This window comes from Sphaerodactylus townsendi, linkage group LG15 (genome assembly GCF_021028975.2).
Source record: "Sphaerodactylus townsendi isolate TG3544 linkage group LG15, MPM_Stown_v2.3, whole genome shotgun sequence".
NCBI lineage: Eukaryota > Metazoa > Chordata > Lepidosauria > Squamata > Sphaerodactylidae > Sphaerodactylus > Sphaerodactylus townsendi.
Window position 1 is genome coordinate 2,936,502 of NC_059439.1, and position 15,812 is coordinate 2,952,313.

Genomic DNA, 15,812 nt, shown 5'->3' on the forward strand with positions numbered 1-15,812 from the left:
TGTGACTAGCCCAAGGTTACCCATCTGGCGTGTGTGGGAGTGCACAGGCTAATCTGAATTCCCAGATAAGACTCCATAGCTCAAGTGGAGGAGCGGGGAATCAAACCTGGTTCCTCCAGATTAGAATGCACCTGCTCTTAGCCGCTACACTGCTAAGCCACTCCACCTCCTCTTTGACCTTTTCAGTTTTTCTTGAATAACGCATAACCCTCCACCAGTACATTCTACTCATGGGACTCATCCCACCAAATCTCTGTAATGTCTACTAATCATATCCCTCTGTCTTCATTAGAATTTCAAGCTCTTCCTTTTTATCACCCAAGCTTTGGGCATTGGTACATAAACACCTGAAATCCTGTACCTTTCTCTTCCTTAGACCCAGCCCTCCCAAGTGGGCCTCTGTTGTTTGATCTCCTTCATTTAAATCCCCATATCCCCCGAAGAGGCACAAAACGTGGTTAATTCCATTTGCTTTGGAAGTCTCGAACCTGAAGACTAGTGAGAACTCCCTCCTCAACTGGAGAGAAAAAGATCAGCGTACTTCCAGCCTCCGAAGATTGTGGGCTGGAAACATTCAATTGTCATGGAATGTACTCCTGTGTTCTCAAGTAAAACGAACCTTTATTGCACATCCAGTGTTGTTTTCATTAGTTATCTTGACCCGTGCTTTTGGGCTGCTGATCCCCTTTGGAGAATATGTAAACTCTGATTGATTTTGGCTACTGCGTGTCATATCTGGTCAAGCAATGTTACCATGACATACTGATGAAATTCCTTTCTTAAAATTTCTCCCAGTTTCTTCTCTGCTTCTGATATTTGCTGAGACATTCCTCCTTGTCTTCTCTCACTTCCTTTTGAGGACCCATCTTTTTGTGGTACCTCTGATATGTCTCCTTAATCCTGATTCCAAATACAACCAAATTGAAGTAGATGTAACTGCATGAGCCACACATGTTCACTGCTGACAATTGATCAACAGAACACTAACACTAACAACAACAATAATAATAGAGTGTACTTTATTACCTTATTACAGCTTCGGGGGTGTGCTGATTCAAGAACCGTCATGTTCCGGAACAGTCTCAAGATGCTTCTGACAGGTGGTAAATCAAACCGTAAAAACAGATCCAGTGGTAAGTGAACGAAAGAGTATCTTGATATAATTGCAGTCACTTGTGCAAATGAAATTAGTTTATAGAAGTTTGATGGGCCAGATGGGGTAGAACATCATCACTTCTAGTAATATGGTTAAATTTTGTTGTATTCCAGTGATTTCTGTGCAGTCCCCAGATTTTTTGCTAGGCATTGCAAGATTATGGGTCAGATTCAAAGACTTCCTTCCTGGTTGCAGAAAGCGTTAGCTGTTTAGAGTGTTGATGCAACATTTACCAGGAAGTTTCCCATCAAACTTTCCACCTTGCTGTGCAGAATGCTGGCTGGCTGTCATTCACTCCACAAACCCCCTCCCTCCCTTTTTTTGGCCTGCACATAGGGGGGTTTAAATGGCAGGCATCTTTTAAGAGGGGAGGGAGGGAGATATTTGGTTTTGTTATTTTATTCTATGTTTTAACTGGAAGTGAGTTTAATTATTATTGTAAGCCTCCTCAAACCTTGTTGAAAGGTAGGATGTAAATATTTTAATTAATAAATATAGATCAAGAATACCAGACGTTGATTGGTGAAGCTAGAAAGTTCTGCTCTCCTTTGCACTTTGGAATTCTTCCTGAAATTGGTTGTTTGGTTGTATTTAACTATCTTAGTCTTGCCAGCAACAGGCTTTTACCTGGGCTAGACGCATTGTGCTCCCTTTCGCCACATTACAAAGTCAGCAATTAAAAATCCCATTTCAGGACAAAACCTGTGCATGCAGTCTGAATGCTGTTGCAACACTGGACTGGACCACACCTTATTTTATTGTCCTAGTTTTGTGTCTTTAAGAACAAGCTTACTTCTACTGGTGCTAGACTGGAAACCATATAGTTTGGAGTTGCAAAAGATTGTTTATCTGCTAAATAATAACTATAATGTCAGCCAGGTTCTCATCCTTTATAATTAAGAAGTATGAATAATCCTCTTTGAGCTGAGGATGAGTCTGTACATTACTATTGTTTGTCGTCTTGTTTCCTGACCTATAGCTGAGTGATGTAACTTGATAATTAATGCCTAATAAAGGTTGACTGACTGAATAAATAAATAAATAAAATTGTTCCAAAGTTTTAAAAAGGGAGTTATTTTTAACAAAAAGTGGCAATGAATAGATTTTTTAAAATGACTAATGTTGAATGCCTAAAAAAACCTCAATACAACAAAAGGAAAAATACTGAAGTTATGGAGGAGAAAGTACATTCTGGAGTCAGAGCTAGGTATGTCTTTTACTAGATAAATTAGGTTGGGGAAAAGCAGAATAGACCCCACAACATAAAAAACACCCACCTTTGCTCTTGGAAAAAATATTTTGTGCTTCAGTTATATAACAGTCTACCATAATATATCATGCTGCCATTTGATTTGGGGTAAAATCTGATAATTCCCAAATGCAATGCATGAAAGATGCTTAAAAAAATTTTTTTAAGAGAAGATTTCTATTCAGATGCTGGTAAAACTTGCCAGCGTTATTTTACAAAAAGCCCAGATATATTGAGCACAGCATTCTGTTTGTAAGAGATCTATGTTGGTATGTGAAGCAGAGCGGGGTAAGTGGGGTGGAGACAAAAATAGACCCTGCTTGAATTATGCGATGGAAAAGCCAACTCACCACGAACCGAGGGGCAAGAGGGAAGGCATTGATGCAGTGCAAGGAAATGGGAAGGGCAGAGCTAGGTAGACTGGCCGTGGGTGAGGGAAGATGTTCGGGGCAAAGCTGGTCCCACTGGCAAATCCACCTTCTCTGGTGGTGAAGCACATTAAAAGTCATGCTAGAAGTGGTTTTGCTTGCTGCGGAGAGAATGGAAAGTGAAAACAGGGCTCAAGGAAATACTTTTGTGCAGGAAATTTTGCTGCGACAGAATTCAAATAAATATTCTATGATATTTAGATAGCACAAGTCTTCAATTTGGTATGCATCTAGTTTTATGTTGGGGACTCCCTTCCCCCTCCCCCTTTTAGTCCGTTTTTAGTCAGTTTTGTTGAAATCGCTTTCCTGCAGTGGTTTGTTCCTTCTGTTCACGTTGTCTTATTTTTCTTCTCTTCCCAGTTTCAAACTTCAAGTTATATTGTCAAATGATAGTCTGACCTACACAACTGTGGTAGAGAACATGCTCTTGTGAAGGGAATATTATGCTCTTCTGTGCATTGTATATATTGGGGTCTGCAATCATATTGGGCCTGCAGGCACCTTTGGAGTTTTAAGAGAGGGTGATGAGCACCTCCCTAAAATGGCTATCATAGGAAGCAGAGCAAAATGGAATATCTCCATCCCCACACCTCCAGAGAAGAAGGGAGTCCTGAAGGGTAATGAAACTTCACCCTAAGGGAAGTCCAGGTGCTTACTCATGATCCTTCAGTGGAATACCCTTTCATTTGAAAGAGGGCGGCCAATAACAACCCTTGCCTTACAGTGGCCTTGCCTACTTTGTAAAAGCTTGGTGGGTGTCAGGGGAAGTATTAGAAGGTGCCATGGTGTTCATGAGCATTCTGTTGGGGAACCCTGGAACCCTGGTGTGGATGGCATAACAGTTCTGTATATTTCAATGTTTTGTGCATAAGTGGCATTAAATGAATGATTTTAATGCGGCAGTAAGCCGTATCCACAAACCATATACAATATAAATTACAAATATATAATGATATTGCAAAATATGTATAGAACACAAATCAAAATGTTATGTGACAAATGAATAATTTTAACAAACTTGCGCTTTTAATACGCAGTCGTGCAAAACTTTGCTACCTGACGGGAGACTTAAATGTCTTGCATAAAAGGCACTGAAATATGGTAGGCCAAATTGGAAACTACTGGTTTTAATGGGGGCACTTCAAGGAGTGAAGTTAGCAGATTTACCCCTGCAGAGCAGCATTTTATGCTCTCCACTTTCTAGCCCTGCAGGTTCAGATCAAAAATCCAGCCACCACAGCCAGCCATGTGTCTGCAGACTCTCCATTGTTTGCTGACTCTCTAAGAACATAAGAACATAAGAACATAAGAACAAGCCCGCTGGATCAGACCAAAGTCCATCTAGTCCAGCTCTCTGCTACTCACAGTGGCCCACCAGGTGCCCTTGGGAGCTCACATGCAGGATGAGAAAGCAATGGCCTTCTGCGGCTGTTGCTCCCGAGCACCTGGTCTGTTAAGGCATTTGCAATCTCAGATCAAGGAGGATCAAGATTGGTAGCCATAAATCGACTTCTCCTCCATAAATCTGTCCAAGCCCCTTTTAAAGCTATCCAGGTTAGTGGCCATCACCACCTCCTGTGGCAGCATATTCCAAACACCAATCACACGTTGCGTGAAGAAGTGTTTCCTTTTATTAGTCCTAATTCTTCCCCCCAGCATTTTCAATGAATGCCCCCTGGTTCTAGTATTGTGAGAAAGAGAGAAAAATTTCTCTCTGTCAACATTTTCTACCCCATGCATAATTTTGTAGACTTCAATCATATCCCCCCTCAGCCGCCTCCTCTCCAAACTAAAGAGTCCCACACGCTGCAGCCTCTCCTCATAGGGAAGGTGCTCCAAGTCCCTCAATCATCCTTGTTGCCCTTCTCTGCACTTTTTCTATCTCCTCAATATCCTTTTTGAGATGCGGCGACCAGAACTGGATACAGTACTCCAAGTGCGGTCGCACCACGGCTTTATATAAGGGCATGACAATCTTTGCAGTTTTATTCTCAATTCCTTTGCTAATGATCCCCAGCATAGAGTTTGCCTTTTTTACAGCTGCCATGCATTGAGTTGACATTCCCATGGAACTATCAACTAAGACGCCTAAATCCCTTTCCTGGTCTGTGACTGATAGCACTGACCCCTGTAGCGTGTATGTGAAGTTTGGATTTTTTGCCCCTATGTGCATCACTTTACATTTTGCTACATTGAACTGCATTTGCCATTTCTGAGCCCACTCACCTAATTTATCAAGGTCCGCTTGGAGCTCTTCGCAATCCTTTGTGGTTCTCACCACCCTACATAATTTGGTATCATCTGCAAACTTGGCCACCACGCTACCCACCCCTACTTCCAGGTCATTTATGAATAGGTTAAAGAGCACCAGTCCCAAAACGGATCCTTGGGGGACACCACTCCCGACATCTCTCCATTGTGAGAACTTCCCATTTACACCCACTCTTTGTTTCCTGTTTCTCAACCAGTTTTTAATCCATAGGAGGACTTCCCCTCTAGTATTGAGATAATGTATGGAGGGGGGCACATGGCTGACTAGGGGCCAGTCCAAACAAGAGGTAAGGCTGGTTTTCTCTCCCTGCTTCCTGCTGCATAAATATTTAAGTTTGCATAATTGTGCATAAGGAAATGGATCAGGTTTGCTTTTAACTATAAAGAATGCATTTTCCAGATTTTCAAAGACCAGTAGGGGTGTAACGATTGTTATGCAAGTTTTGCATCATTGTGCCTGTTAATCCCAACAGCTGAATGCTTAATGTTCTTGAATATTTTTAGTAACAACTGATCTAATATTTATGTGGTGGTGATGATGAACCAGTAGAGGAAGTACAAGTATACTGAAGGTTGTGCAAATTGCTGATTTGTAAAAGTGTCCTTTTCATCTATTTCAAGTGGCTAATTTGCTTCCACTCTTGTATTGATTATTTTGTTGCATTACCATACACAAACATTATTAAAAAAGATTTTACAGTTTAAAAAACTTCATTTACTCTCTTATTCAAATTAGCTTCATGTTAATATGTATATCATTTATCAATATTAACCATTCTGAGACTACACCATGCCTTTCCACCCTTTTAAGCCCTTTGAATCCCCTCTTGAATGCATATCTTAACATGGTGAGGGTGGTGTGTCAATGAAGCTGGGAGCAATACTGTAAGGGGCCCAGGCTAAACTCCTAGCAGAGTCACTCCAGACGGAATGGCCACAGCTGAGACACCAGACTAAGGTGCGTCTATCCCAGGGGTAGGGAACCTGCGGCTCTCCAGATGTTCAGGAACTACAATTCCCATCAGCCCCTACCAGCATGGCCAATTGGCCATGCTGACAGAGGCTGATGGGAATTGTAGTTCCTGAACATCTGGAGAGCCGCAGGTTCCCTACCCCTGGGATATCCCCTTTGTAAGGCTGAACACACTCAAACGAAGTCAACTTTATAAAAAGGAACAAATTTTATTGATTTGTGTCGCCCTAGCTACAGGGTGCTGGAACTGAGGGTTCTTGCCCTCAGTTCCAGTATATATGAGGTGTGTTGGTGGGCGGTCCTTTCCTGCGGCGGGAACTAGGGGATTAGGAGAAATGAAAATTAGTCCTGACACTCTTCAGGGATCAGTGGCCACATCAGCAGAAGAGAATGGATAGTTCCAATGTTGATGAGGGCACAGGAATTCTTAAAGGCTATCCAGTGGTGAAGCACCAATGGGGCGGGGTGGGGCATGACGGAGCAGCGGTGCAGGCATGGCTGGGTTGTGGAGGGGGCGTGGTGGGGCAGGCGATGCCACGGCAGGGACACAGGGCACGCGTGTGCCCCAGGCACAGTTTTCCCTTGCTCCACCCCTGAGGCTACCTACTGGGTAGTAGCAGTAATGGAAGGTGACACCGGCAAAGGGGTTTTTTTGTAGACAATGGCAGTGCCACCACAGCTAACCCTGGTAAATACTGTTCAGAAGGCAGCAGTGGTAAACCACTAATGACCAACACTTACAAAACCCTATGATGAGACAATCCAAACTAAAAAAAGATATACTGTTGGAAGATGGAACCGCTGGTTATAGCACACAATCAACTTCTGGGGAACAGCAGAAGACATGTACGTGTAGCACTATTCTTATTACACTAGCAGCAAAGCCCATTGCAGCGAAGATGCAAAAGGGCCTAGCAAAGGTTGGAAGAGGAAGCATCTCCCCCCGCAGTGGCATGTACTGGAGCTGCAGCCCCCGCCCCCGCCCCCCCTCAATGCAATGCTTACCTGGTTCTGGGTCTGTGGCTTGTGGGTGGGAGAGGTTGGAGAGGTGTGGCTTGGGGTAGGTTGGAAGGTGAGGGTAGGAGGAGGGTAGAGAAGAGTGACGGGGTGAGGGGAGGGCAGCAATGTGAAGCTGGGGGTAGGGAGAGGGTTGAAAGATAAGGCTTAGGGTGGGAGAAGGGTTGGAAAGTGTAGCTAGGGGTGAGGGAGGGTGGAAAGGTGAGGCTTGGGGTAGGGGAGGGTGGAAAGGAGTGGCTGGGGTGGGGAAAGAGAAGGTGAGGGTTGGGGGAAGCTGTGAAGCTTAGAATGGGATGAGGGTGGAATTGAGATGGTTGGAGGCAGGAGGGCTCAGAAACACTTCATCTGAATACATCGTTGTAAAAGGGTTTTCAAAATCAACAGAAAAAAAGCTGTTTGGAAAAAACAGTGTGGAACTACATGGAGAAAATGTTTTATTTCCAGCCTGATCATTTAAGTTTCTTGAGCAGGAGGTCTTATTTGGACTTAAGGAAAGAAAGTGAATGCAGTTAATAACATTATTACCAAATTCCCAAGGAGTAGCTGTGGTGTGTTTCAGTTAAAGTAACAGTACCTTTTGTAGCTTTTTTTGTGTGAGGCAGAGCGCCACGTTTGACTCCTCTTCTTATTTTAGCAGAGAGAGCTTTTCCATCTTGTGCTTCCAATGATTTAATCTGTTTGATTTCTATACTGGCCATCTGGTAAATTCCATATATTCAATTGTTTGTTTGGTTGTCCAAAATGTGTTTGCAATGAACAAATTGTTGTCCTAACGAAATTCTATGAGTCGCTCTCCTGCCTCAATTCATGTTCTTAGCCCAACAATATTTGATTTGTTAATTTTGTGTTCCAGTCCTATACAATTATCAACACATCTTGTTTAAGTGTGTGATCAGTTTCCTCCTAAATACGTGCATAAAACCTTTCAGTTTCTTCCTCATCAGGATCTGTAGTTGGGCACAAACTTGAATGATGGTTATGTTGATAAACTCATTGAAGTTTGATGATATCATTCAGTCAGACTTTGCATTATAGCTCCTGACTGCATGTGCTCCATCTTGCCTCGCAATTAAAACAACTCTATTTTGTCTGTTTTTGTCATGGCCCGAATAAAACACTTTGTAATTTTCTGACTGAAAATGTCCTTAATCCGATCCACTTTACTTCACTCACTCCCAAGATTGTAATGGAGCAGCAGTGGCGTAGTGGTTAAGAGCAGGTGCATTCTAATCTGGAGGAACTGGGTTTGATTCTCCGCTCTGCCTCTTGAGCTGTGGAGGCTTTTCTGGGGAATTCAGATTAGCCTGTGCACTCCCACACACGACAGCTGGGTGACCTTGGGCTAGTCACAGTTCTTGTGAGCTCACTCAGCCCCACCTACCTCAACAGGGTGTTGTGAGGGGGGAAGGGAAAGGAGTTTGTAATACCCTTTGAGTCTCCCTACAGGAGAGAAAGGGGGGGATATAAATCCAAACTCCTCCTCCTCCTCCTCCTCCTCCTCCTCTTCTTCTTCTTCTTCTTCTTTTCTTCTCCTTCTCCTTCTCCTTCTCCTTCTTCTTCTTCAGTTTAAATGTTTCCTTTCTCGTTTTACAGTTTCAAGCTTATCTTGATTCATGCTCCCCATGTTCCATGTTCCTATGATATGCGTTGAACAGCTTTGGACTTCCCTTTCACATCCATTCCCATCAGCAACTGAATTCCTTTTGGCTTTAGTCCAGTCAAGTAATCAGAATAGCGCTTCACGTACTTGCCTTCTGCTCTTCCCTAGTAGCTGATTGGGTTCCATTTTCCAACACTATATCTTTTTTCAGTTTGGATTGTCTCATCTTAGTGTTTTGAAAGTACGAGTTGGTCAGTAGTGGTTTACCATTGCTGCCTTCTGCACAGAATTAACCAGGGCTAGCTGTGGTGGCACTGCCATTGTCGACAAAAAAAACCCTGGTGACTCAGCTATAGCCATTCTGACTGGAGTGACTCTGCTGGGAGTTTAGCCTGGACCCTTTACAGCATGATGCTGGCAGGGAATGATGGGAACTGTAGTCCATAACATCTGGAGGGCCACGAGTTCGACACCTATGCTTTACAGTATTGCTCCCATCTTCACTGACACACACAAACCCCCTAACCATGTTAAGGTGTGCAAATACAATACTGGTTACTGGATGATGTGCTATACTGCTTGAAAAGGCAACTTTTTATGTTTTTGAGCATCCATTATGAGATTTATTTAAATTTCTTCCTCTGTATTTTTCTGGCTCACAGTTAAGTACATGATTCATCTGATCATATAACAGGTCTTAAATATATTCCATGGTGATGTTCACAGTTCTTTTTCTGATCATCAGCATTGTCATAATTAAATCTGGAGAAAAGGTGGAAAGTATTCTATGTGCTAGAGTTCATATTCAAGGACAGTTAATTTTCTCCTCCTTCTTTTCTCCAAATAAGTAACCCAGAATCATATGTAATACCTCCACTGATACATCCTTTCCAAATGTTTTGGTTAACTGTCACTACTCAGAGATTTAAGGAATATCCGCGGTGCACAAGGCCTCTCCCCCGTCGGCGCACCTGTCAGGGAGCTCCGGTGGCTGGCTCAGCTTTGTGCCTCTGGCTGGAGGTGAGGAGCTGAGCAGGGCGCCTGGTGTCACAGTCTGCAGCCAGCTGCTAGGGACTGGGAGTCAGCTGCAGGCTGCACACCCGGCTCAGCTACTCGCCTCCGGCGAAAGATGCAAACGGTGTGGTCAAGTGTGTGTGTGGGGGGTGTTCAGTGCCCCCCACGTGTCCAAAAGGTGTGCACCTGGAGACATGGGTTACCCCATGTCCCAGGACATTTGCTCTGAAAGCTCCAATCTTGGGCACCTTTTCAGCCTGAAAAGTACATAGTTGTACTCAGCTCATCCTGCTGATTCTGGCAATATATCATTTCCCTTTTTTTTTAATGTTCAAGGAACTATCTTCATAGCTACACAGACATGCATAAGAGAATCTTTGCCACTTAGAAGACTACTTTACCTTCCTTTGAAAAGCATTGGGTAGACCTGCCCTCCGCAGACCATCTTAGTTTTTCTATGCAATAAAGAAAAAAACCAAGTTACTAACAACATTTTTGATTGACTCCTTATTTAGGACTAGCAGGCCTGGCCACGCTTCGCTGTGGCTTCGGGGGGGGGGGATCAGGAAGAGGCGGCAGGAGGCTCCCTGGAGTGCTTGGGTGGGATCGCGGCTGGAGCTGCGATGCGAAGAGGGATGTCGGGCGGGTAGCTGCTGCAAGGCATCGTCCCGGGAGGGTCCCATCCCAGGGCCGACGCCTGTGCGAGTGGCTTGTGCTCGGCTGGGTTTAATTGTGGCTGAGTGGGAGGGTTGGAAAGGAAGGGAGGAGACAGGGTAGAGGGCTACCGTGTGTTTCCTGTGGCAGGGTTGTGAACGCTCCTCCTGCCTCTCCCTGTGGGCGGCAGCAGGCGGTGTCATGCGGTGTGCACGCGCACAGCTCTGCAAAGACGGGCAAGGCACGCCCCTTCCCCGGCATGGCGGCCCCTGATTGGTCCGCTGAGGGATTGGGAAAACATGCCTTTTACTGGAATCTGGTGTGACCTGCAACCCCAGTGAAGAGCCGATTACCTGCCTGCAACGGGGAGGGATGTCGTGGCAAAATTTGGGAGCAATCGGTCCAGGCGTTTGGGCATTAGGGCGTGACTAATAAAGTCATGGTTAGCTTTTTATATATATAGATTGGCATTGTTTTTGTTTAGACTGGAGTCATTACTTTTTTAGTTTGGACTGGACTTGTACAGTTTCAAAGTGTTTGACATATTGGGTGGATTACAAACTTTTTGATCCAGAGAATACAAGATTAATGGACATATGTATGTTCAAGATTGACAGGAACTTGATTGGATAGCTGGTAACAAGTAATGTAAGCTGACTCATCTGCTTCCTTGATGAAGGCCCAAGAAATGTTGACTGTGTATAGTGGTGATAAGGGTTTTTTTAAAGGATTTATAAGTATTTAAGAGACATTTTTGCAAAGGGGAATGATTACTGGAGGCTGAGGGTGAATCTGCGCTGAAATTTATAATTATTTAGCCAAAGACTGCTTCATACCTATCATAATGGAACGGCTTCTTGCTGACTGTGAGCAAAGAAGCAGTTATTATCTTGTTTTATTCTTCAAAGGTAAACAATCATTCTCGTGAATTAACTCTTATGTGTTCCGATTTAAAAATAAAAACCTTTACTCTGATACATTGCTGCCACCTACTGAAATGGGGATAATTAAACAGCTTCAGCTAATCTCCTTGCAATTAAACCAATTTGAACATAACACGAAAGAAAATTTTAAGCGTGAAAAACAAGAAATTCAGCAATCAAAATTTAAGAGTAAAAAGCAGCTAAAGAATATGAGACAGGAATTTGTTCTGAACTTGCCTACATTCAATGGAGAAGTTCAGAAGAATGGCCAAGATAAATGGATAGCTACTTAGACCCAACTGGAATTCTCTTGCCAAGCAAGTAAGCAGCAGAAAAGAACACTGAGTGAAGAGTAAATAGCAAGTGAACTAGATCTTGAAAAATAATTTGTTGACAGTTCACCGAAATATATCCTAGTTGGCGAAGACCTTCTTGATATTGAGCAAAACCACAAAGAATTATTAGTAGAGAAGAAGATATATCCATATTTCAAGACATGCTGAACGTACTCCTGAAGAAGAATGAAGATTTCTTTGAAGGCTTCAGGACTGATCTTAGAGGAAAGCTACCAGTAAAAATAAAAGGTCACCTGCTCAAAGCATTGCAAGAAAATGGATAGACTCTTTTAAAACTTTAAGAACAAATTCTAGGGAAAAAAGGATATTTTATAGATCTTCTACTTAGAAGATTGCAAGAAAAAAAGCTTAAAAATACTGGAGTGTATCCTGGAAATATAGTGAGAAATTTGTCTTATCTTTTCTTATGTTAAAATGTTGGATATTAATGTATAATATAGTGTTAAAATATCAAATACATAATGCTATATAATCTCAATATGAACTAATCATATGTCGGATAGCCTGCTATTTCTCTCCTTTCTCCTTCTCCTTCTCCTTGTCCTTCTCCTCCTCCTCCTCCTCCTTCTTGTGTGTGAGAACATAAATTAATGCATATCTTTCTAACATATAACTCCAATATGAATTTATTTACTAACTTACTAATTATAGTAAGTATAATTGATGTTTTTATATGGAAATTGAAAAGAGTTCCTATTCAAGAGAATTGGGAAGTTTAAGTGAGAGAACACATTTGTATGGCAAAATTAACTGAACAAAAGTCTAGAATATGAATTGAAACTAATGAGGAGTTTTAGCTCAAATATTATTACAGCTAAAGTAATGCTGAGTTTCTGTTTTACTAAAATGATCCCAATGTTCAAGAGTTTAAATCAATTTATATCTTTTTAACAAGTATGCTAGTATGAAGGGATCATCAAATACTTAGTTTTTTTCTTTCTTTTTCATTATATCTGGAATTGTAATTGGTATTTTTTCCGTTCAATTAATTATTGACGTAGATCAATTTATTATTGTTTCCTCTTCTCTCTTTCTGTACTAAGTTTTAATTCAGTGGAAAAATAATAAAACATGTTTTAAAAAATCATAGAGCATTTATTAAAATCTGGAGGGTCAAATTCGTTAGGAATCAGATAAAATATACTATGGAAAGCATACAAACAAATGAAAGATAATTTTAGTATGGTAAACAAGCAGAGTCATGCAAGTCATAGAAGCCAAGAAAGCCCAACCACTTTTCCTCCAGAGAAGCTATTGGCCATGCTGGCAGGGGCTGGTGGGAATTGTAGTCCATGAATATCTGGAGAGCCGCAGGTTGCAGACCCCTGAGCTAGCTCAAAGTTGACTCAGCCTTCCATCCTTCTGTGGTTGGTAAAATTAGTACCAAGCTTGTTGGGAGTAAAGTATAGATGACTGGGGAAGGCAATGACAAACCACTCCAAAAACAAATTTTGTCATGTAAGTGTTGTGATGTGACGTCACCCCATGGAATACTAATGACCCTTTACCTTTTATCTGTTGTCAATTTTATCTGTTGTCACTTTACATTTGTTTTGTCGGAAACTGTGCTCCTCTGTGTTCATGTCCTTTGGGAAAATCTCCTGCTTTTTTTTTAAGAAGGCTTTTTGCCTTTTATGGCTTCCTTGACTTGGCTCTTAACCACACTGGCATGGTTTTAGATTTGGTGGCATTTTTCCTGACTTTAGGGATGCCTTCTGTCTGTGCCTTGATAAGGGTTGTTTTAAATATTTCCTGAGCATCCTGGAGGACAGGGCTGTCTTGATTCTTCCTTTAACTTTCTTCTGAGCCTACGGTGAGGGCCGTTGTGACAAAACCAAGCCTGTTGTCTGGGATTCCTGAAAGTCTTTGGGACAAAATGTGTGTGTGTGTGGGGGGGGGGGGGGAAGTGCTGTTGAATCACAGCTGACAAAATAAATTCTGAGTTAGTTTGCCATTGCCTGCCTCTGCATCAGGGCCCTGGATTTCCTTGGTGGCCTCGCATCCAAATATTAACCAGAGTTGACTCTAATTAGCCTTCGAGATTGGATGAAATCAGGCTAGCCTGCACCATTCAGGTCAGGGCTTGGGACAAGATAGACCTCAGGTACGATGCCTGACTGTCTGCTCTCCAAAGCAGTCATTTTCTCCAAGGGAACTGGACTCTGTAGTCCGGTAATCAGTTGTAATATCTCCAGGCTGCCCCTGGAGGTTGGTAGACCTAATGAAGGGGGCAATTAATGTAGTGTGATTGACAGACAAAATGTATATTGTTGATCTGATTTCAAAAATCTGCACATCCCACTATCTCTTAGGGTTGGAATACCAAGAGGTATTCCTGTACGTTTTGAAGAGCAGAGCCCCAAGAGACAGGATGTCTTCTGAGATGTTCTTGTAATATAGGAAGTCCTCTCTCTGTCATAATGGCAGGCAGTTTGCTCCATTACACAGTGGCGTAGTGGTTAAGAGCAGGTGCATTCTAATCTGGATGAACCGGGTTTGATTCCCTGCTCTGCCGCCTAAGCTGTGGAGGCTTCTCTGGGGAATTCAGATTAGTCTGTGCACTCCAACACACACCAGCTGCGTGACCTTGGACTAGTCACAACTTTCTGGAGCTCTCTCAGCCCCACCTACCTCACAGGGTGTTTGTTGTGAGGGAGGGAGGAAGGAAAAGGAGATTGTCAGCCCCTACAGGAAAGAAAGGGGTGATATAAATCCAAACTCTTCTTCTTCTTCTTTCATTACGAAAGCTGAAAATCTTTTTACAAAATAGTTGAAAAACAAGATTATAAAATAATCCGTTTGGTAATCCTGGGTATTCGAATATGTTATGAAGTTTCAGTTTATTGGATAAATGGTAACATAGTCAGTAGGTTTACATATCCATTCATCATAAGCATCTGGCATTTGCAGTCAGTTCAGAGCGCGAGACCTGCCGTGAAACTTCTTGATGTGCATCCTGCCCTTTTAAATCAAGAGTTCTTCCATCATGCTGATCTGCATCTTCCGGTGCCCAATCACGCAGTCGGTTAGTGACGAATGCAAGCAGAGCAGGCACCTACTGCTGAGCGAACGGAGAGGCACTGCCTGCAGCACTGGGGCTTTCCATAGGCACCTGTGGGCTTCAGTGCGCTGAATGTACAGACTGCAGTATGAGGTTAGTGCTGACATTGCTGACTCCAGGATACTCCTTCGCCAGCTGCTCTTCCGGCTTCCGCACCGTTCAGAAGAGAAGGCAAAATGGTGCAGTGTGATCTGGGCTTGCTTGGGAAACAATAATCTTCAGTCTGATCCAGAGGTAGGCTCACGGTGCTGGCTCACAGAACAGGGGGGGGGGGACCTTTCGCAGGATTGTTCTGGATGAATCAAAGCCTGGATTTAGTTATAGGCAGTCGAGAGTCTTGCTTGTGAAATACGTCTGCATGCTGCTGTGAAGAAATAATGTTGAACACGTTGCTACATGCATGAGATGTGCAATGTGTGGTAAATATTTCCAGCATATTTGAAAGACATGTGTTCTTATACTAAGCTGTATTCTTTCGACAAAATTACCACGAGCTATTTATAGTGGCTCTGGATTCCTTGGGGCAGGCAGGGGAAAGAGAAGGGAAGGTGATTAATTTTGTGTTCGTGGAAGATTCTCAGCAAAAGAGAAGAAACATATAAGCAGCAGTTTATCTTTTTGTTGATGATTGCAGTCTCCTGTTAGGTTTGTACTGCATCTGATCAGCCTTTAGTGAACAAACGGATTGTATTTGAAACAGGGAGGGATAGAAGAACAATGACGAGTCTGAGGATCCATTTCTCCTGGCACAACAAAAGCAAATTAGATTGTTGTGTTGAAAGCATTGTTTAAAATAGCTTTAGTACTGATTGGTTACAACAGTTTCGTGCACAGTTCATGTTAAATTGATAATACAGCATCACGGGAAATGTTTTGATGAAAAGTGATAGGAATTGGTCTATCAGTATCCTGAAACTGTTTGGCTTTGGTTGGTTTTAAGAGCAATTTTATTTTTTTCCTGTTTTTCTTTTTCTTTAGCCTGACTGTCAAGCTTTGCTTATTGCATGCTGAAGGTTAGAAAACGTAATAAAAGGTTGAGATTAATTGGCCGCAACTGGGTGTTTTCTCAGCATCTTGGTCTGTGATACAATAAATTTGTAATCTGGCGTG

At 42.6% G+C, this 15,812-nt stretch overlaps 2 protein-coding genes across 4 annotated transcripts in view; both read left to right on the forward strand.

The window, feature by feature from the left end:
• KCNH6 (potassium voltage-gated channel subfamily H member 6) overlaps nt 1–15,812 on the forward strand; it is a 534,004-nt gene that overhangs the window by 102,266 nt on the left and 415,926 nt on the right. The window lies entirely within an intron of this gene.
• Nucleotides 1–15,812, forward strand: part of TANC2 (tetratricopeptide repeat, ankyrin repeat and coiled-coil containing 2) — a 243,193-nt gene that overhangs the window by 38,290 nt on the left and 189,091 nt on the right. For all 3 annotated transcript variants that reach the window (XM_048516921.1, XM_048516922.1, XM_048516920.1), the window contains exon 2: nt 1,037–1,133. In XM_048516921.1, the coding sequence (XP_048372878.1) occupies nt 1,067–1,133 (67 nt within the window). In that variant the 5' untranslated portion in view covers nt 1,037–1,066. The remainder of the gene's footprint in view (nt 1–1,036; nt 1,134–15,812) is intronic.